This window comes from Rhipicephalus microplus, chromosome 7 (genome assembly GCF_043290135.1).
Source record: "Rhipicephalus microplus isolate Deutch F79 chromosome 7, USDA_Rmic, whole genome shotgun sequence".
Classification (NCBI taxonomy): domain Eukaryota; kingdom Metazoa; phylum Arthropoda; class Arachnida; order Ixodida; family Ixodidae; genus Rhipicephalus; species Rhipicephalus microplus.
This window is the reverse complement of record NC_134706.1, coordinates 132,210,669-132,231,840: the sequence shown is the minus strand read 5'-3', so window position 1 is coordinate 132,231,840 and position 21,172 is coordinate 132,210,669. Positions and strand designations below refer to the sequence as shown.

The window sequence follows — 21,172 nt, the reverse complement described above, 5'->3', positions numbered from 1 at the left end:
TACAGAGGCACGCTATATTCAGCTTCGCCAACTGTAAACGTTCGTCCCAATGCTACCTAGAATTTTTTGTTGTTTTGATGGGCAGGGGGGGGGGGGGGGTGGACAGCAGCAGAACGACTAACTTTGCCAATTGGCGGTTGCTGTCAATGCGTGTAAATATTTTAGTATACCCTCAAAAGTTAAATTATGAAAACATTTCGTGGTGTAGGGCGTTCAGATTCCCTTCCTCTCACCTCTTTACTTATGGCTTCCTGGTTCTGGTTCCAGGTTCCTGGTTCTGCGCTCATGTCTCACGTGTGACGTGACGATGCATTCGTTCGCCTCCGCTGCACGCTCGAGGCACTTTAACCCAGCGTCTCCGGAATACCATTCACCGATTTTCTTGTGCAGAACATCAAATAAATGTCTTGTTCACTCTCCACACGCAAGACAATCGTCTGTCAACGACATTTGCAGATTAACATGCAGATACGGTGTCAATTTTTTTTTTGCTCTCTTCCCACGCGTCGTTGAAATGAGAAGGGTTACGTGGCAGGGATGGGAAAAGGGGACATGTGAGAGATTTCCCTCCCCCCCCCCCCCCCCCCAAAGTGCAGAGCCGTGCTCCCGCAAGGGGCAAGGGCTGCAGAAGATAGTGCCTTTTTTCTTTCCTTTAACCACACATTCATTCAACCCAGCAACAGCTTTCTTTTTTTTTCTTCTCTCTCTTCGTGCACGCCGTTGGAAAGAGAAGGGTCTCTACGTGGCAGGGATGGAAAAGGGAGAAGTGTGACACGGGCGTGTCGCAGATCGGCATTTGAGAGGGAGCAAACATTACACCGTAGCATTTTCTTTCCTTTTCATTTCCTTTGTGCGCAGCGTTGAAGTGTCGCAGGTGCCGCTGTGGGATTGGGTAGGGTGCTGAGAGCATTTTCGGAGCGCGGTATGTTCGAATTACCTATCGCAAGTTCTTGCGCGTTCGAATTACCGGGCGTTTTCGCCTATTAAAATACACATAGCTTTTACGAGACATCATCACGAGTTTGAATTAAACGGATGTTCAAATTAAGTGTGTTCGAATTAATGAGATTCGACGGTAATATTTTCAGTCTCCTCTCCCCCAATTTCGGTCTCTGGGGTTAGTCAAGGTTTGCCAGATCTCAAACACGGGCCCACATAGCCTACGTAACACTTGACCTTCTAATGGGCCTCTTGATGATGGTAGTAATGTCCCATAGTGAAGTCAATCTTGATCACCATGTGAGCCCATGTGCAATATCCGTTTCTTCAAAGTTTGGTCATTTTGTGCATTCTAGGAACACTTGAGTTGTTGCCATCTTCACTGCCGGAAAGCCAGGGACCAATAACAAGCTGTTGTGAGAAGCTCATTTCATTGCTTCATTTGCATTTTAAAGATTATAGCCTTTCTTGGGATACTTTCATGCAAACTTTTTTACCTGTCTGGCTGTTGAGGGTGTCTGTCCAAAGATGCAGCCAACCGGCAAAAGATTAAGCCCGTGCTCAAAGCCTACCCATCTTGACCTGGTAGCTGCGTGCATGCTTGTGAACATTGTAAATCAAAGCAACAATTATGCATATTCGAGGGGAAATGTCAATATGTAAGTGCTAGGCAGTGTGTCTCTTTATGTAGAAAATGCGTAGATACCTAATCCTAAAGACCGAAGTGTTTATTATGCTGTGATGACAATGCGACGCTACGAACAAAATAGCGAGTGTTTCCTACACTGTGCTGAAAAATTCAGGGGCTTTAACTAAAGCGACCCAGTGCTGCCACCTAAAAGTAGCTCTGCATTCTAAAAACAACTTTAGTTTCTTCACACTACTGCTAGATGGCGCCATATCTCACTCAGCGCCTCCAGAGAGAAGACATCATTTGCAGCCAAGCAAGGAGATACGTGGCCAGTTTTTTTTTTTTTTTTTTGCATCCATGCTGGAGCTTGATTTGTTTTTATTTTTCAGACTCGAGAAATGGTGAAGGGCATGCTGTGCAAGCTTAAGTGTGCGATCTGAACTGGCCTTTCAATAAGAACTGACCTCGCCCATGCAGGGCCGCAACCCATTCCTGTTTGGCTTTCCACTCTGTGATCGATGCGCGTGCAACACATCCGAGTCGCTGACTGTAGACGTCAACTGCACGGGACGGGGCCTTGAGGAGTTGCCTCTGAATCTGCCCTTGCGGGCACGCGTCTTGCGGCTGGCCAACAACAGCATCAAGTCACTCATGCTGCCCTCAAAAGGGTGAGTACATGCAGATGTCGTCAAGTGAAACTTGTGTCGCCTCGGGAATTGTCATTAAAAGTGCCACCGCAAAACAATCCAGTGCCCCGCAGTTGTAAACAAATTCATCTTCATTATCAGCAGCAGCCCGACTACGTCCAAAGCAGGGCAAAGGACTCTCTCGTGATCTGTCAATCAAGCCGGTCTTGTGCTTTCCTTTGTAACGTTACACCTGCGAACTTTTTAATCCCATAGGCGCATCTAACTTCCTTTCTCCACTTCGTGCGTTTGCCTTCTCTGGGAATCCAGTCAGTTACCCTGAATGACCAGCAGTTATCCTGCCTATGTGCTATATGACCGGCCCATGCCCAGTTTTTTTTCTCCACTTCAACGATGATATCCTTTACCCCGATTTGGTCCCTAACCCACTTTGCTCTCTTCTTGTCTCTTAAGCTTACACCTATCATTTTCCTTTCCATCACTCGCTGCGTCGTCCCCAATCTAAGCGGAACCTTCTTTGTAAGCCCCCAGGTTTCTGCCCCATAGCTAAGTACCGCCAAGATGCAGCTGTTATATACCTTCCTCTTGAGGTATAGTGCCTATCTACCAGTCATGATTTGAGGGTGCTTTGCGAAATGTGCTCCACCTCATTCTTATTTTTCTAGTTATTTCAATCTCTTGGTTCGGCTCTGCGGTTATTACCTGTCCTAAGTACACGTACCCCCCTATTCACAAACGCTCCTCGACTCGACTTTCTCTCTTCACTAGACAGAGTTGCACACTGCGCCACTGCTCAGCTGAAAATGACGCTGCGCTACTCAAGAATTGCAGCAGATTATTACTGATAAGCAGTGGCTTGCCCTGCCTAGAGATCTCTCCCATCGTTTTTCTCAAGTGAAGGTGGAGCATTGAGTGAAGGGGCATTCTAGAATACAGGAGGTATTCTTTTAGAACTTCAAGTGCACTATTACCTATCTCTAAGCACTGTTCTTTTTTGAGGTTATTGTACATTACTTTCGTTTTCTGCAGATCAATTTTTAGACCTTTTCTGTTTCCGTGTCCATTTACTAATCAGGAGCTGTAATTCGTCCTCTGAGTTACTCATCAAGGCAATGTTATGAACGTATTGCAGGTTACTAAGATGCTCTCTATTAACTCTTATCCCTAGCTGTTTCCAATCTAGGGCCCTGAAATACTGCTGTACACATGTGGTGAATAGCATTAGGGTGATCGTTCCTCCCTGCCTTACACCCTTTATTGGGATTCTCTCGCTTTCTTTATGGAGAAGTATGGTGGCTGTGGATCTGCTGTGGGTATATGCGCCTACATCGAGCCATGATGATTATTTGGTTGAACGCTTCTACAAAGACGTAAAGTTGGCCATTAATAAAGTAAAGGTATAATATACTATACAGATGGGCAACTTTAATGCCAAAGTAGGCAAGAAACATACCGGAGACCATGCAGTGGGGGAATTTCGCATCGGTTCTTGAAATGGCAGAGGGGAGTTATTTGTAGAGTTTGCAGAACGTACCGTATTTACTTGCGTAATCCTCACACTCGCATAATTCTCGCACCCCTTATATTGCCCAACAAAAATACGATTTATTTTTTTCCTCGAGTAATCATCGCACCCCCGAAAATTTCCGCAACAATGTCGTCTGCTCGTTTCAGCCACTGATGATGATAACGTGTGCCATCTGCCGCCATCTCCTAAGCATAGAGCGTACTATTATTGCCCCGCGATTCAACCAAATCCAAGCCAAGCCAAAGTGGCAAGTGGGCATTGCAGCGTGTTTTGTATGATGTGTTCGTAATGTTGTTACGTTATGGGGCGATACGGAAGCTACACGGCTGTTTTCAAGTTAAAAGTGATTGATCATGCACTAAACAACAGCAACAGGGCTGCCGGTAGGCCCTGCAAAGTAGACAAGTTTTGTGTTCGCTACTTGTGACGGCAGCTGAAAGCCACCCAGACGTGTTGGGCCTTCCGTGTGCCTAAGACTGGGATTGGTGGTAAATTTTATTTCTTCAGAAGGGAACTGCGGACGATTCTGTTAAATAGCCATTAGCCCAATACTGACGTCCTATGCTTATCTTTTGCGGGCTCTTTTAAGCGACGAACGGTACTGCTACGCTCGCAACGCCCACAAGCTTTGCGTACGCTATTCTAATTCTCGACTATTTGCTTGGGCCTTTTGTGTCTCAAATAAATCTTGCCTTGTGTTGAACCTGTTTTTTTATTGTTGAGGTAAGTTTTAACTCTTTCCTTACCGCCAGGAAAAGACCCGTTTTCATGTGGTGCAGAAAAAAAAGTTTATCGTTATATAACAATGTTTTTTTGTTGATTGTAATACACCAAAATGTAGACAAATAAATGCACTTTCTAATGATATAAATACAAAACATGTGTTTGCAACACAATAGCTGAAAAAAAAATCCCAAACAACAAATTTCTCGCAACTACCGCAAAAAAAATGTGGAAAAGTAAGCATGGTGAGCACAAATATCTCAGTAAAAAAAAATTCAAGATATACGTTTTGTGGCATATTTACATAGCTAACTATCCTAAAAGTTTCAACAGTACACATAAAAAATTGTTTGCACAGCAAAAAAAAAAAGTTATCACTTGTGATTACGGGACAATTTTCTGAGGGTGCAAGAAAAAAAATTTTATCCGCAGATAAAAAATATTTTAGATGCTCTGCAGCCCATGAAAATGTAGAGGAATGAATGGTCTATTTATTTCAATAAATTTAGAAGAAGTTATTATTACACAGTAAGAATAAAAAAATAACAAACAAAAAAATTCTCAAGTACACAATTTTTTTTTTCAAAAAAAAAGTGGGTGTAACAAGCGAAAAGATGGCAATACAAATTCTGAATATACATTGGTTAGGTAGTAGTTGCTTCTAAAGACCACAGAGGTTACAAGAGTACACGTAAATAACTGTGAGACCACACAAAAATGTTTTATCTCTTGTGGTGGCGGTGCCACTCACCAAAACAGTCTCTGGTCGCGATGAAGCACAAGTAAACGCCACACGTTTCACAAAAGATGCTCGTCTTGTGCTCAACCTTGCGGCTCGCATAGCAGAACTTGCAGTTGCGCCTAGTTTCCATCACTTTTGGCTTGTGCGCAGACTCTCGAGGGGGAGGGGCGCTGCCAAAACCTGTGGCTTCAATTTCCAGTAGCTGCTTCACAAGCTCCATTCGGAAGGCAAGCTGGTCGTAACGAGGCGCTCGGTGCAGTTCTAGAATTTCGGGGTGCTCTCTCCTATGGGCCTCAAAAAGAATAAAACTGTTCACAACAGCGATGTCGATGCAGGGGAAGAACAAAGTTTTCCACCACCTGACGCACTTCATCAACACATTGTACGATGCGATGAGCTGGTCTGACCTGTCTACTCCAAGCATGCCTGCATTATATTCTTCAACTAGTCTTGGTTTCCTAATTGGGACCTTCTTCCATTGGCCAGCGACCTTTAGTTTTCTTGTTGCAGTCACATGGCTGTTCGCAGTATGGGCGGTGCTCATCATGTGCACCACGCGTCTGTCCTTCCATTGAAGATACAGGACGCCTTGATGCCGCAGCCAGCGAACATCTCCCCTCTTGGCCTTTTTCTCCCATGTGGAGTCCTTCAATTCCGCAGAGAACGTGCGACGATCCTTCCGTGTCGTTCCACAAGCAAGAGTCTTCCGCTCCAGGAGGTATAAAAAAAGAGACGTGGACGTGTAAAAATTGTCCATGGATAGTGTGTATCCCTGGTCAAAATACATTTCACACAGGCTAGTCACGACATCAAATGCGAGTCCATTTACGCTCGGTGTCTCACGCTTCCCGGTGTAGACACTAAACTGCACTGTGTAGCCGGAATCGGAGTCGGCGAGGACCCACAGCTTGTATCCCCACTTGACAATCTTGTCGCGAAGATACTGTCGTATTCCCGAACGGCCTTTGGATTTCACCATTCTTTCGTCGACGGAAATGTAACGGTCTGGCTGGAAATGGAGCGCAGATACATCATTGATGTGCCGAAGTAAAAAAGCAATTCAATGCAGCTTGCCGTCTGTAGCGGGAATGGTAGCTTCATGATCCGTCACGCTCAGCATACCGAGGAAGGAGAAAAAACGTTTTCTTGGTATAACCCCACGTGGGATTAGCCCAGAAAACAACTCTGCTGTGCTCCAATAGAGGTGCAGGCGAGGCAGTTGCACTATCCCCATGTAGATGAGGAGTCCGATGAATTTCATCATTTCATCTGGGGAAACATTTTTCCACGATCCGTCGCGTTCCGAGTACGTTGGTTCCTCGAGAATGTGCACCCAGGCGTATTTATTTGTGATCTCGCACATCGCTGTGACGAGTTCCGTTGAGAAAAACAGCAAGAAGAAATCCAGGGCTCGAAGAAACCGACTAGCGCTGCTCCATCGCGCCATGCCCAGATCGACTCCCGGTTTCTGTCTTGGACAAAACTGCACGCGCTGTGCAGCGGGAGGCATTGAATCGCGCCCATAGGACGTAGAGACCCTGCGGATAGAGATAATAACTGTGACAACACGCTCGGTCCCCTCGCAGGCGCTCAACAACGCGATAAATCCCGTAAAAAAACTCACCGTCGAGCTGACGATGACGTTCCCGGTGTGTTGAGGGCCTCATCGCTGTCGGTGCTAAACTCCGATGATAGGGAATCTTCTTCAGAGCCACTGCTACCACTTTCATCCGAAAAATCTACTGTAACAACACTAGAATCACGAGAAATACGACGATTCCTTTCAGACCCGGCGCGCGACGACGACGCCATGGCTGCCGCTATCGCCAGGCGCTCGCTTATCTTCCAAGCAAGGTCAAAAATCAGCGGGTGTCCGGAAACCAAAACGGAAACTGACACGGGTTGCGTGCTTCCTGAGCTTCATTTCAGATGGCGCCTCATGTCCATACGGCGCGTTGGGGCGCGGGAATTTCAAATTGAACCCATCGATCAGATTGATCGAAATTGAATAGGCGCGGTAAGGAAAGAGTTAATTAGTACTTCTCAAAGCTTGCTGTTAGTTGCTGGCCTGAAAATTCTGATTTGCGGCCACTTCGTTTTCTTTTTCACTTTGTACATTTCTGTGAAAAGTTTTCCCCACGTAGTTCTCGCGCCCCCCAACTTTGCAACGGTTTTCTGCTAAAAAAAGTGCGAGGATTATGCGAGTAAATACATTAATAACTTACCGATCTTGAACTCCTTCTTCAGAAAATGAGCTAACCGTAAGTGGACGTGACGGAGTCCTAATGGAAAAACTAAAAATGAGTAGGCTTCATTCTGTGCGCACACCCAGGCATTGATTGTACAAGATGTAGAAGTAGTTGGCAAAGGCAAGGTTCTGTTTGGCGTCTCATATTTCAGTTGCCAGACTTTGGCGTGGCTTTTGCCAGATGGCTGACAGATTTTGCAAAGAAATTTGCCCCTGTAGTTGTGGCTTTTTCATGAGGGTTTGGCGTTGTTTGTGGCGCATTTCGCAAGTGCGTTAGCTATGTTGGTCATTTTGATTACTGGAATGAATGTGAAAAACGTGTTGCAGAAGTCGGGGCACTATCACTTTTCTCTGTGCGCTGCTGTGCCAGTCCAGGTTTGCGGTACGCGCGAGTCACGTTTAATTCGCTCCAACTGCGGCGATGAAGCAGCCTTCCAGACGTATATAGCTGTAGCATATCCGACGTATCCCAATTATCCAGCCTCGCCACGTTTATTCTTCATAGGTGCACAAGTCTGAACGATATGTCTTGTGCTGACACAGCTAGGGGAAGCGTAGCGTCCCCGTTGTGGAGCGGTATCGACGCGGCATGATCAGCTGTGAAAAAAGAAAAAGGGGGCGGGGGAGGGGGGCAGCACATTGCTTGCTGCGACTCTTTTCAGTTTCCCCATTGTCCCTAATACTGAGACACAATCTCTTGAGTGCACAGCTGCACACACAGCAAGAGAATGCACCCTGATCTCTGCAACGTATGGTTTATTCTGTTAATTACGTCACACACGCACTCGCGAAATGCACGACGGATGACGCGTCGTTGATTTCCCAGCTCTGAGACACGATCTCTTAACTGCACAGCAGTGCACACAGCACGCGTTTTACGTTCATTTCGTTAGTTAAAACGGCCAACGTAGCTCACGCCCTCGTGAAATGCATCACGGATGACACCAAACCCTCACGGAGAAGCCACAACTACAGGGGCACACTTTTCTGCCAACTTTGGCGGCAGTCTCGCAACAACTACACCAAAGTCTAGCAACTGGGGTATGAGATGCCAAACAGAATCTTGCCGTTGGCAAGATCCGATACAGTGACTGTAGTATGGCAAGAGCTCGAGTTCACCTAGATTTAAAAAACCAAAGGCATAAACTGATACGCAAGAAGCCAGTTGATGAGCAAGCGATGGTAGGGAAAGTACAGGAAAGAAATTTTGATGTGCAAGAATAAGGTCCTCAAATGTACGCTGGTCACATGCGTATATGTACTCGCCTTCCTCCAATTATTGGTGCTCTCTCGGTCACGGGCTTGTGAACAACCAGTTCTTTTTTATATGGCAGGGTTATTTATGACCGAGGTTCTTGAGGTAACCCGTCATTCACGTTTGCACATTATTGCTCGGCTATGAATGCACAATCATCATTGTTGCATGTAGCAACTAAAGTGTTGCACTGCTGAACACATGGATCAAGATCGCGTTTCTGGGCTAGAGGGAAGAAACAGATTGGAGGAAGCATCGTGGAATGTAATGGAAGGAAGGAAAGAAATGTAGAAAATGCCGGGACTCGTAGATTAAATGAGGGTTTGGTTGAACGAAAAATGGTGCTAATAAATTTTAAAAAATGTTCACTCGTGTTCCTATGTTCACTATGTGAACTCGCTGTGTGCGAACTCATATAGTGTCCGTGAAACTCGCACACAGCGTCTCATGCTCACATGTGCTCACATTTTACCAGAAACGTGCGGACGAGCAGGTTTCAACCGTAGCACGGAAACATGCTCTACCCCTTCACCGATAAGCCAGATCATTCAATCAATCGTATAATTGATCTGTGAAGCAATCATTCTATATTGCAGAAAGGGTTAGCACATCAGAGTAATTCGATTTCAACTACTACACAAGTGATGAGCTGTTGTTACTGGGAGCCCACAACAGTCGCCACATATTCCCCGTCAAGTTGCTGCTGAATGTGGCTCAGGTGCTATTTTTAGGGGCGGAGCTCCTTACGCCGTAGGTCGAATGTCCTGTATCGTTGTCGTAGTAGCCACTTCCCGGTTTGTCCATAGAATGTCTGCTGGATGGCGGTACTTGTATATGATGAATATATAATGAAAAGATGAGAGATGGCGGTACTTAAAGTGTTCAGTACAGGGATGGACGGACGAATGGACAGGCAGACTGACAGATGGACGCACGGATGGACAGACAGACGGACACACGGATGGACAGATGCAGGAACAGACAAATGCATGCACGGACGGACACTTCGCTCACTCATCATCATTGACCTTGTGAATAGGCTGTGATTTTTTTTTCTTTTTGAAACATCGCTGTCCTGTTGTCTTTATCATAACCTTCACTTGAATTCCTCTGCCGTATAATGCCGAACAAGTGCCTGCCCCCCAGACCAGATTGGTCAAGGGAGCATTTGCTTGGTCCTGGACCATCTATTGCCACTTATTATTTGGTGCTTTTTTCAGATCTCCCGTAAAAGGGATGTGGTTGCTTGCTCGACACTCTACAAAACATCTTTTGGTGTTGTGCTCTGCCGCATTGTTGCCTGCGAGAGCAAAGTGAGCTGTAGAGCATGCTGGCATTGGCAACAATGGACACTGCCATTGTCAAGGCAGTGTGTACTGTTGAGGTAACGTTGCTCCATCTCTTCTCTGCTGCATGCAGGCAAGTTAAGATAAAGGACAAGAAGAGAACAGTCAAGCGGAAGAGTGTTTCTGCCATGTCCGATATTGTGAAGGTTTGATATGAAGCCCTGCAGCTGATAACATTGCTCCAAATGGCATATCTTTTAAAAGGTGTGAGTGAAAGCACGTGAGCGCTGCCGACAATCATGACTCATGCACACGAAATCCATCGATAGTTCTCTATTGTTCAAAAGACCTATGGCAAGTCCATGAAAGGAGGGTCACGGGACTCTGGCAGAACTGTTTGCACCCAAATCTCTACATAGGGAACACCGTTGTAACGAATTACCGGTTATAACAAAGCAAGTGAAGACAAGCTTTCTATAAGTACAATTTAGGAATATACGTTTATAATGCATTTTTGGGTATAACAAAACATTTTCATGGAAGCTTTGATTGTTATAATGAGGTTTGAATGTATGTATTTTGATAAGCCAAGTGCATTTGCACATGCAGTATGTTGACAGGCATTAACAGACAGCTTATACCTGTGTATACGCTGTTGGCACGGAAGTGATGGACAGCACGTTAGGTTAGCTTGCGCAGGTTTCATTACACTGATATTTTACACAGGTATACCAAGTTGGGTGTTAAAGGAGTTAGCTTCTCGCCTTACTATATGCAGTCAAGCCCACATGTAACGGCCCCACTTGAAACGACCTTTCGCTTAAATCGAACAATATTCGCATGACCGTGAAAATATACATTGGTTAAATGACACAAAATCGCACTTACAACTAACATCTCCGGGTGCCGCTGATCGATTAGAAAGAATGGAGTCAGCGGTCTGCCGACTTCCCCAGAAACCAATTTCGACCACCGATTAGGCATCAGCGAGTTGTCCGTACATTCTTATTGTTAAACGCTGACCCTGCCTCTGCGACCCTCTAGTGGCCACTCTCCCCAACCCATGGAGGAAGAAAAGCTGTTTCCTTCCTCTATGCTCCGACTGCTTTTTGTTACGCACCCCTCCGTCCTTTGTCCTCCCGCTACTCTGAGCACCCTGCATCGCCAGACGAGGCCCGTGTATTCACACTGCCACCTATCTTTCGAAGACAGGTCGGCCATCTACCCTGTTTTCGATCGCTGGTACTGTCGTTGGCGTCGCCGGCCTAGAGTGACCAGACCATTTGCCACAATCGTCAGCCACCGACTGTATCCGATAGTCTGCGTCTAGTGCACGCGCGTACGCTACCCCACAAGCTGTGATAATTTGTGATTAATTTCGTGTTTAGGACTTGTTCTCCCTCACTTAGCACTCGGCTCAGCATGCCTTCCGCGCGCGTGCGGAAGCCCGAAAAACGGCTGTTAGTTTGTGCGGAACGAATAGCGAAATATCGAAGTTTGTGAAGCCACGCAAACCCGCCTGCGCAACAAAACAATTTTTTGTCCACGGCCGCCAATTCTTCGAACACCGCCGTGTGCACCGATCCAGGCTGCCATGCTTTGACTTCTGCGCGTGCAGGCACTCTTTCCAAGTTTTTCTACGTGCGAGTTTCCCGGACCTTTCAAGCAAGCTACCCAACCTGCCTCCTTCCCGTGTGTTTTGGTTTTCAAGGTCGTCCTCCCACCGCATCCTCCCGTCTCTTCATTGCCACTCCTTGGCCCTCTCTTGCAAATCTGCTCTCCTCTCTTGATCACAACCCTTTTGACCGTCTCCACCGCTCCGCGACACCCGCCACGCTGGCTCGAGTTAGTTTCGTTTTCTGACTGGAAAGGGCCCAAAGCTGTTCCACGTGTTTTGGAATGTGTGTCGCGGGTGCGCGTCTTGCTCGCTCTTGGTGTGCATGTGTGGCCATGATGGCCGATGGGAGGACTAGCACGCTTTTTCCTGCCGCTCAACAAAACGTCAAAAGTGTGACTGCTTGGGTTGAGCGTAATCTGCTCGTTAGGTGCCACGTTGCGGAGCGCTTGCTCATAGCTGTTGACCACCCGGCAGTCAACTTGCCGTTTCAGGCATCCCGGTATTCAGCTGTGGTGATGGTGAATATTTTGTGGGTGGCAGTGACGACTACATGCACGTGAAACTATTTTCGCGAGGCCGACTTCGTCGACGTCGGGCCCGATGCCGAGCCTGAAGCTTCCGAACTGCGGCGGCGATTTGTAATGGCAGTGCGTTGTCGACTTCGACCTGGGAGAGCGAGTGGGGCTTATGTTGCGATGGTTTAATTACGCCGATGATGATGCTGACACTGCGGAACCAAGCATGGATTGGGGCATTGTGAATGAAGTACGTGGCGAGAGCGATTTGGAGGAATCTGATTGCGAGAACGACGAAACCTTGGAGCCAGTGCCTCATGCATCTTATGCCACGGGCCTCGGCGAACAAGCAACCTGCCGTTTTAAATGAACTCGAGACTGCCCTTATCGCTTCTGCTCTTCGAAACACGTGCATCATGGACTTTTTGGGGCAAAAAAGTTTGTGTTTTCCCTCGCAACTTTTTTTAAAAGCTGTGTTTCATTTACTATGAACTTTGGGATACAGCAAATGGATGCCGCGTCATGCTCAGGTTCGCTGTAAGCGTGCTCGACTGTATAACATTCAAATGCTTTGCTATTACATTCATTGCAATATTGCATTCGTTACAATTTATTGTACCCTTACTGTGGCGAAGCTGAGACTCTTTTTAGCCCTGTGCAGCCACTAACAACTAACTTTACCAATCCGCTCAACTTGCCCAGCTTGTCAGAATAGCTACAGAACTATACAGATATAAATTCATGTCAAATACGACGTTCTGCAAAAACCATGCTGCTGTCAAGAATGAAAGCAGGAATCATGGCAGTGGTGGTTAAAAGGATACCAGAATATATTATATTAATCAGGTTGCAGCAGTGTTTAATTGAAATGCAACTATTGTTGAAGTCGCATTGTTTGGTTGCAATGGGTTCTCCATCATCTTTTCTTAGGGGCGAACCTCCTTAAGGTCGAGGTTTGTTCATCGGCGTTGGCATTGTTCCCCATATCTGAGCACATTCAAGGCACCCACTATATGCGATGATGTTGATGACGATGAAGATTATGGCAATGATGATCACGGACAACGACTGCCTTGTGGAGTACATGAGGTCTTGATGTGTTCTACGATGGACATCGCATGATTGGAAACAACCATCAGGGGAACGGGCCCAGACCTCGTCTCTACCAACTTTAGACTAGATCCGATACCACAATGCAGTAATAATGAAGGCAAAGTGAAATTCACAACTCAACAAAACAAACCATTTGTAACTGATAGGCCTTGTAAACAGCTTTGTCATACCTTTGCATGTGTGAGTGGTCAGTGTCACGGGTGGTTTATGGTAACACTAAAGGATCTCCCTGCTTAGCCCACTCATCATCATTCACTTCATGGATATGCCGTGAGTTCTTGTTTTTACTATCTTTTGATTGTCACTTAATATATTTGAATGTTTAGGCCTCGACATGCCTAATTTTCTTGCTTATTTTTCTTTCCTTTGTGCAGGGAAGGCTGGGACAGTTTGCTGATGCTTGATGTTCATGGCAATGAGATTTCATCTATTGATCAAGTAAGGGTCGTCTTCCCACTGAAAGGTCAAAGAGGCTTATGTGAGCAGACTGCACATGCAATTTTTCTGCTGGGTCAGTGAACTTAAAAGGTGTGTAGGGTTGATTAAACATCAACTCTGTAAACCCACAAATGCCATATTTACTCTCTGGCAAAAGCTGGCTGGAAAATTTGGAAGAAAATGATGTATGGAATATGTGAATATCTCTTTTTGTCACTGAGGAAACGGTACCTCAAATTGACCAAAAAAGCATGGGCAGTATGGGGATTACCTTGTGCCCTTAAATGACAACATAGTAAATGTACGAGATAATGGTTCATTTTTTTATGTTGGTAAATTCTTTTTGCATTAACAAATGAATGTACTGTGTGTCTTGAAACTGTGTGTGTAAAGGTGCATATATCCAGGGTTTAAAATCAAGGGGGAGGGGAGGGCAGGGATGCCCGCCCCTATTTCAGTTTTTAAGGAAGGGCTCTGTTAGCTTGACAGGTCCACTGTATGGCAGTGGTGTCTTGTGAGGAGAAAAAATATAACTAATATATTTATTTGTATGGTATTCAGAAGTATTTATTCAATTTCAGAGACAGTTCACTTTGTGATCAATGCTTAATCACACACACACACACACACACACACACACACACACATACATACATATATATAGGTGATTAACGAGACTCAGACACAGTATCTGTTCGCGTCGTCGGCTGATCTTTATCTGACTTTGTTCTCCCCTCTCTCCATGCTAGCCGAGCATGCTCCTACACCCGAGCATGCGCCTGCACCCGAGCATGCACCTGCACCCGAGCATCGTTTCATCCACATTACTCTTGGCCACACTGCTAAATTGCATGGGAAACTGCCATTAATGGTCTCTGTAGGTCCACAAAAACGCATTGCTGGCCTGCTGGTTAGACGGGCATTTGTTCGTATTTATGTTGTTTAGCACTATGAACCCTTCAAATGTGTCAGGAGAGCAGCCTTGGTTGTTGCACACCGGACACAATCGACTGCGCAGCCACTTGATCTGATGGACTGTGAAATGTGTTTCTGGTGGCCGGCCTTTACTGTGTTGTGGAGGTGATGGCAAAAGCAGCATGCTCGGGGGAGAGTGCGAGAAGGCGTCAGTACAGTAGACTCTCGGTAAACGAAAATGTATTAAAGGAAACTGCTGCTTAAATGGAACAACTGCCTCCAGCATAATTATTTATTTTTTTTTTTATTTATACATACTGCAGCCCCCAATTTGGGGCTATGGCAGGAGTGAGCATTTACAGAATGAAACAAACAAACAGATCAACAGAGCAATAAAACAAAAAAACACTTAACGCAAATCAGCAAGGGCAAGTAAAAAATTTTCCAGTGGAAGGGAGCAAATATCACCGGACAGTTGATTCCACATTTCGGCAGTGAAAGGAAAAAAACTAAATTTGAATGTGTTAGTTCGACAATGGTAAGGCTTGATATTAAGGTGGTGATTACTTCTAGTTGTGGACGGCGAGGCAAATGAGATGTAGGTATTGTGGGACATGCGATAGACCGAGTTAATAAAACAGTAAAGCAGTTTCATAGAATCCTTTAGACGGCGCATGCGTAATGTGGTTAGTTCAAGAGAAGACAGGGCAAGGGAAGGTGAAAAGTAGCGAGCATAGCGGTTACAAATAAGTCTGATAGCTTTTTTTTGAATGGCCTCCATTCTATCGATTTCACCCTGCTTGTGTGGATTCCATACGGGGCATGCGTAGTCAAGTATAGGACGAATCAGTGTTTTATACATTAGTAATATAGTGCTTTTGGGGGATTGGGACAGTGTTCGCCTTAATTAACCTAACTTTTTTAAAGATTTTGTGCAGATAAGGTTAATATGCTGAGACCAAGATAAATTGCTAGAAAGAACAACACCAAAATATTTGTATTCTGTTACTTTTCTTAAGGTGGATCCGTTAAACGAGTACGTGAAGCAGGAAGGGGACTTACTATTCGTGAAAGACATAAGCACAGATTTGTTAAAATTTATACTCATTTGCCAGGTTGCACACCATTCACAAAATTTAGTAAATGAGTCATTTAGACGATAATGGGCTTCAGGAGAGTCGATGGGTTCATACAAAACACAATCATCCGCGTACAGACGAATTTTACAGGTGACGTTATTAGGTAAACCGTTTATGTACAGTAGAAACAGTAACGGGCCAAGTACAGAACCTTGTGGAACGCCTGAATTAACACTAACAATGTCGGAGTCAGTTGAGTTATAACAAACGTATTGCGAGCGCTCAGAAAGAAAATTAGAAATCCAGGTAACTAGTTGCGGGTTGTTTAATATGGCATTTAATTTGCATAGTAATTTAGAGTGAAGTACAGTGTCGAACGCTTTCGAAAAGTCGATGAATAGTGCGTCAACCTGATTACCAATGTCCATATTACTAGAAATGTCGTGCACGAAATCGGTTAGCTGCGTAACAGTACTATAACTTCGTCTGAATCCATGTTGGAAGCTAGACAACAAATTGTTAGATTCGAGAAATGCAATAATATGTTTGTATATAATATGCTCTAATAGCTTGCAGGAATGAGGGGTAAGAGAGATGGGCCTGTAATTGCTGAAAACTTGCTTGTCACCAGATTTATGTAAAGGTACTATTTTGCCGTTTTTCCAAGGTCTGGGAACGGTTCCAGATTTTACGGATTTATTGAAAATTATTGTAAGGTATTGAGAGGTCCAAAGGGAGTAGCAAACGAGAAACATGTTGGGGATACCATCGGGTCCATTACACTTTTTAGTGTCCAAATTAAGTACGAGATTTAGCACGCCCTCTTCAGTGATCACTACATCACTGATTGGAGACGTTGGGTTCAAGGTGGAAAAAGAAGGAACAACCAGATTGTCGACTGTAAAGACAGACTGAAAGAACGAGTTAAAATTTTTCGAAATTTCCGCCGGATCATCAATGATTCTATCGTTTATTTTGAAAGAATTACAAGAAGCATCGCGAGGCAGGACCGAGCGCCAGAACTTGCGGGGATTGTCGGATAGTAAACTTTGAAGTTGAACACGAAAAAAGAAATCTTTAGCTATATTTTGCTGCTCTCGAAGTTCTCTCTTGGCCTCAGCAAACCTGATAATGCTTTCTGGATTGCTCGATGATTTGCAGCGCCGAAGTCTTCGGACTTTATGAGATAAGTGTAAAAGATCGCGGGACATCCAGGGAACATCAGTGTTTTTCTTTTTAGTCTTTGTAGGGATAAACTCTAAAATGCATGATTTTACTAGATTTTCAAAAGTAGTAGTTAGTGTATCAATGTCTCCTGAAGCGCTGAGTAGCACTAAGTCATCGTACGCATCCGCCAAAGCGTCTAAAACAGAAAGGTCATCCGCACGTTCAAAGTCAGGAAACGAAGTGAAAACATATCGCGATTTACTGATTACGCATGCGAGGGAAACGAGAACAGCCTGATGGTCAGACAGGCCATCAATTATTTCATAGTCAAAGCCTTTATCCGAAAGGTCGGAGCTTAAAAATACAAGATCGAGAACAGCATTCAACCTGGTGGCACCATGAACAATTTGAGTTAAGCCAAAAGATACTGTAAAGTCTATAAGTTCCTTGCAAATATTACTTTCGCGACCATCACACGTAAGGGAAGGCCAGAGGATACCTGAGGCGTTAAAATCGCCCATGCAAATGAAGTTCGACGCACTAAAATTGCGCTCGTACATGAAGTTATTAAGAATCTGTAATGTTTCAATACTCGAGGCAGGAGGCCGATAGAAAACGCAAACAACAATTGCACATTTTTCGAGGCAAATCTTGCACCAAACAGACTCGGTGTCGGCTGGGCCTGTAATCACAGCAAATTTTAAGTCCGAACGGATAAGAAGAGCAACACCACCCCCTTTCTCCACGAGTCTATCGGTGCGAACTGCTGTGTACCCTGGGGGAGTGAACTCGGAATCGAGGATACCATCATGTAGCCACGTTTCAGTAATGCCGATGACGTGAGGCGAATACACTGAGACAAAGGAGAGAAGGCTAGGCAATTTCTTTATTACGCTCCTAGCGTTTAAGTTTAGAAGGACGAAATTTTAATTCCTGCCGGGACGACGTCAACCGGAGACAGCAGGCGCTGCTGCCGGGGAAGGTTCACCAGGAGAAGATCGTAGTTCCGAACCGGATGCAGCCGGGAAGGGCATTGCATCGGAATTATTTGGAAGACTAGGTGCTTTGACAAGGGAATTCAGTGTTTCATCCCAGTAGTACCGAGCTTTGTTTATTAGAATGTAATCAAACCTCAAACTAGTAGAACACCCTATATCACGAAAAGGAGCTGCGGCGTCCCACATTTTTTTACGCAGAGCGCGAACTCGCGGAGAGAAATCTTCGTTAATATAAATTTTAGTACCTTTAAGCTTTGCAACGTTCTTAAATATGGTCATTTTATCCCGATAATCAAGAAGCTTAAGTATAACAGGACGGGAACGATCTAGTTGCTGTCTACTGAGTCTGTGACAACGTTCAATCTGAGGACATTCAATCTGCAGCTTTCGGTAAAAAACGCCTCAATCTTAGTTGCCAAGCAACCACCGTCTTCGAAGGCTTCCACTTCCAGTCCATAAATTACAATATTGTTGCGCCGTGAACGATTCTCAAGATCATCAATCTTGGAAGCGAGTTCGGCAATGCATGCGTTAGGCGACCCAACAGAAGCAGAATTGGAGTTGGAACCCGTGGAAGCTTTTTCCAAAGCACATACCCGAGACTCGAGTGCATCAAATTGGTTGTCGAAACGGAGCTTAATGTCAGCAATATCACTTACGATTTGCTGCTGAGTAGCCAGCAGTTGTGAAAACAAAGCAGCGACATCGGGTTTGTCTGATATAGAACAATCAGCTATTCGGGAACGTGCACCGAGCTCAGGGGTCGAAATAGAATTCCCGAATGAACGAGTAGCGGGACGAGTGCTATGCGGCCGGTTATTAGTTCCAGGTGCAGTTTTGGGGGGGCCGGGATTAGGTTCGACATCACCACACAGTAAAATACTGTTAAAGGAAAACACTGCATCCGAACATGACAAAACAAACACTTGTGGGCAGAGCAGCAGCAATAAAAAACGGTCATCGCTACGGACTACGTACGTGTCAGAAAAGTAACATACCTGCGTCAAAAAAAGGCATCGTTTTAGCATAGTGTCCTCGTTGCTGCCACTATGCCCACTGAAGCTGAAGCTGATGGCCAGTTCCTTTATAGCCTCGCTGCGGGACGTCGCATGTCTTGCGTTGGCGATGATTGGAAGATCGATGACTGCGTTGAAGAAGGGCGCGGAGTGGAATCTTCGATAAGGCACACGGGTGGACACGTCGCAACTATCGCGCACGGGGGCGATAGGAAAGTCCAGGGGCGTGCCGCCACCGAAGACCACATGACCCTCCAGGCAGAATGGCACGTCAGAAGGCGATGCAGCGCTGAAACCAGGAACGGCACTTGCGCAGAGCGAGGGTCCGATCAGGCTGACAAGGAGCTGCGTCAAAAAAAGGCATCGTTTTAGCATAGTGTCCTCGTTGCTGCCACTATGCCCACTCACTCAATTGGTTTCACTTTTGGATTCTCCACACTTGTTCATCTCTCAGTGAATGGAACTCCTGGTAAACGGAACACATTTTCCTGGTCCCTTCAGGTTCCGTTTAAACGCTGACCCTGCTTCCGCGCCCCTTTGGTTGCCCCTCTCTCCGACCGCTTTTTGTTACCCACCTCCCCGTTTTTTGTCCCCCCGCTACTCTGAGCACCCCGCATCGCCAGGCGAGGCCCGTGTTTTCACACTGCCACCGATCTTTTGAAGACCGGTCGGCCATCTACCCTGTTTTTAATCGCTGGTACTGTCGTTAGCATCGCCGGCCCAGAGGGACCAGACCATGTGCCAACATCATCGGCCACCGGCTGTATCTGATCGCCTGCGTCTAGTGCATGCACGTACTCTACCCCACTGACTCTGATAGTTTGCAATTCGCTTCATGTTGAGGACTTGTTCTCGCTCACTTCGCACTCGGCTCAGCATGCCCTCCGCACACATTCAAAAGCACGAAAAGCAAAAATGGCTGTTAATTTGCTGGCAATGAATCATGAAATATCAAAGATCGTGGGGCCGCGCAAACCCGCCAGCGCACCAAAACGATATTTTGACTACGGCCGCCGATTTCTTAAACACCGATGCGCGCGCTGATCCAGGCCGTCGTGCTTTGACTTCTGCGCGCGATGGCACTCTTTCATGTTTTTCTACGCTTGAGTTGCGCGTTTCGCGGACCTTTCAAGCAAGCCACCCGACCTGTCTGTTCCCGCATGTTTGGTTTTCAAGCTCGCCCTCCCGCCGTATCCTCCCCTTTCTTCACTCTATCGCAACTCCTTGCCCTTCTCTTGCAAATCTTCTCTCCTCTCTTGATCGCAACCCCTTCGCCCGTCTTCACTGCTCTGCGACGCCAGCCACGCTGGCTCGAATTAGTTTCGTTTTCCGACTAGTAATGGGCCCAGAGCTGTTCCACGCGTTCTGGTATATGCGTCGCGTGTGCACATCTTGCTCGCACTTGGTGTGCGTGTGTGCTCACGATGGCAGACGGGAGGACTTGCACGCTTTTTCCTGCTTCTGAACAAAACGTTGAAAATGTGACTGCTTGGTTTGAGCATAATCCGCGCGTTAGGTGCCATGTTGCGGAGTGCTTGCTTATAGCTGTTGACCACGTGGCAGCCAACTTGCCGCTTCGGACGTTCCGGTATTCAGCTGTGGAGATGATGAATATTTCATGGGCAGCGGTGACAGCTACATGCATGTGAAACTGTTTTCACGAAGCCGACTTCGTCGTCGATGTCAGGCCCGATGCCGAGCCTGAAGCTTCCGAACAGAGCCACTGCAGTGGTGATTTGTGGCAGCGCGCCATCGACTTCGACATGGGAGAGCAGGTGGGACATCTGTTGCGATGATTTTATTATGGCGGATGATGATGCCGACACCGTGGAACCGTGCACGGATTAGGGCATTGTGAATGAAATACGCGGCTAGAGCGATTAGGAGGAATCGAATTGCGAGAAGGACGAAACTTTGGAGCCAGTGCCTCATGCAGGTTATGCCACGGACCTCGGTGAACGAGGAACCTGCCGTTTTAGTTGAACTCGAGACCGCCCTTATTGCTTCTGCTCTTCGAAACACGTGCATCACGGCCGTTTTGGGCAGGAAAGTGTGTTTTCACTCGCAAGTTTTTTAAAAATTTGTTTCATTTACTACGAACTTCGGGATACAGCGAACGAATGCCACGCCAGGCTCAGGTTTGTTATAAGCGGGCTCAACTGTAGTTTAGTATGAGATACAGTGTCAAAGGCCTTGGCAAAATCGATGAATATGGTATCAACATGGTCAGCTATGTCTAAACAGCTGCTGATGTCATGAACGTATTCTGTCAGTTGAGTAATGGTGCTAAAACCACGTCTAAAACCGTGCTGGA

The 21,172-nt window shown here is 46.0% G+C and overlaps 1 protein-coding gene across 1 annotated transcript in view; it reads left to right on the top strand.

The window, feature by feature from the left end:
- The window catches only part of LOC119179557 (protein halfway), a 101,563-nt gene that overhangs the window by 41,312 nt on the left and 39,079 nt on the right, over nucleotides 1-21,172 (top strand). Inside the window, exons 6-7 of the mRNA XM_037430660.2 lie at nucleotides 2,048-2,238; nucleotides 13,620-13,683. Coding sequence (XP_037286557.2) covers nucleotides 2,048-2,238; nucleotides 13,620-13,683 — 255 coding nt within the window. The remainder of the gene's footprint in view (nucleotides 1-2,047; nucleotides 2,239-13,619; nucleotides 13,684-21,172) is intronic.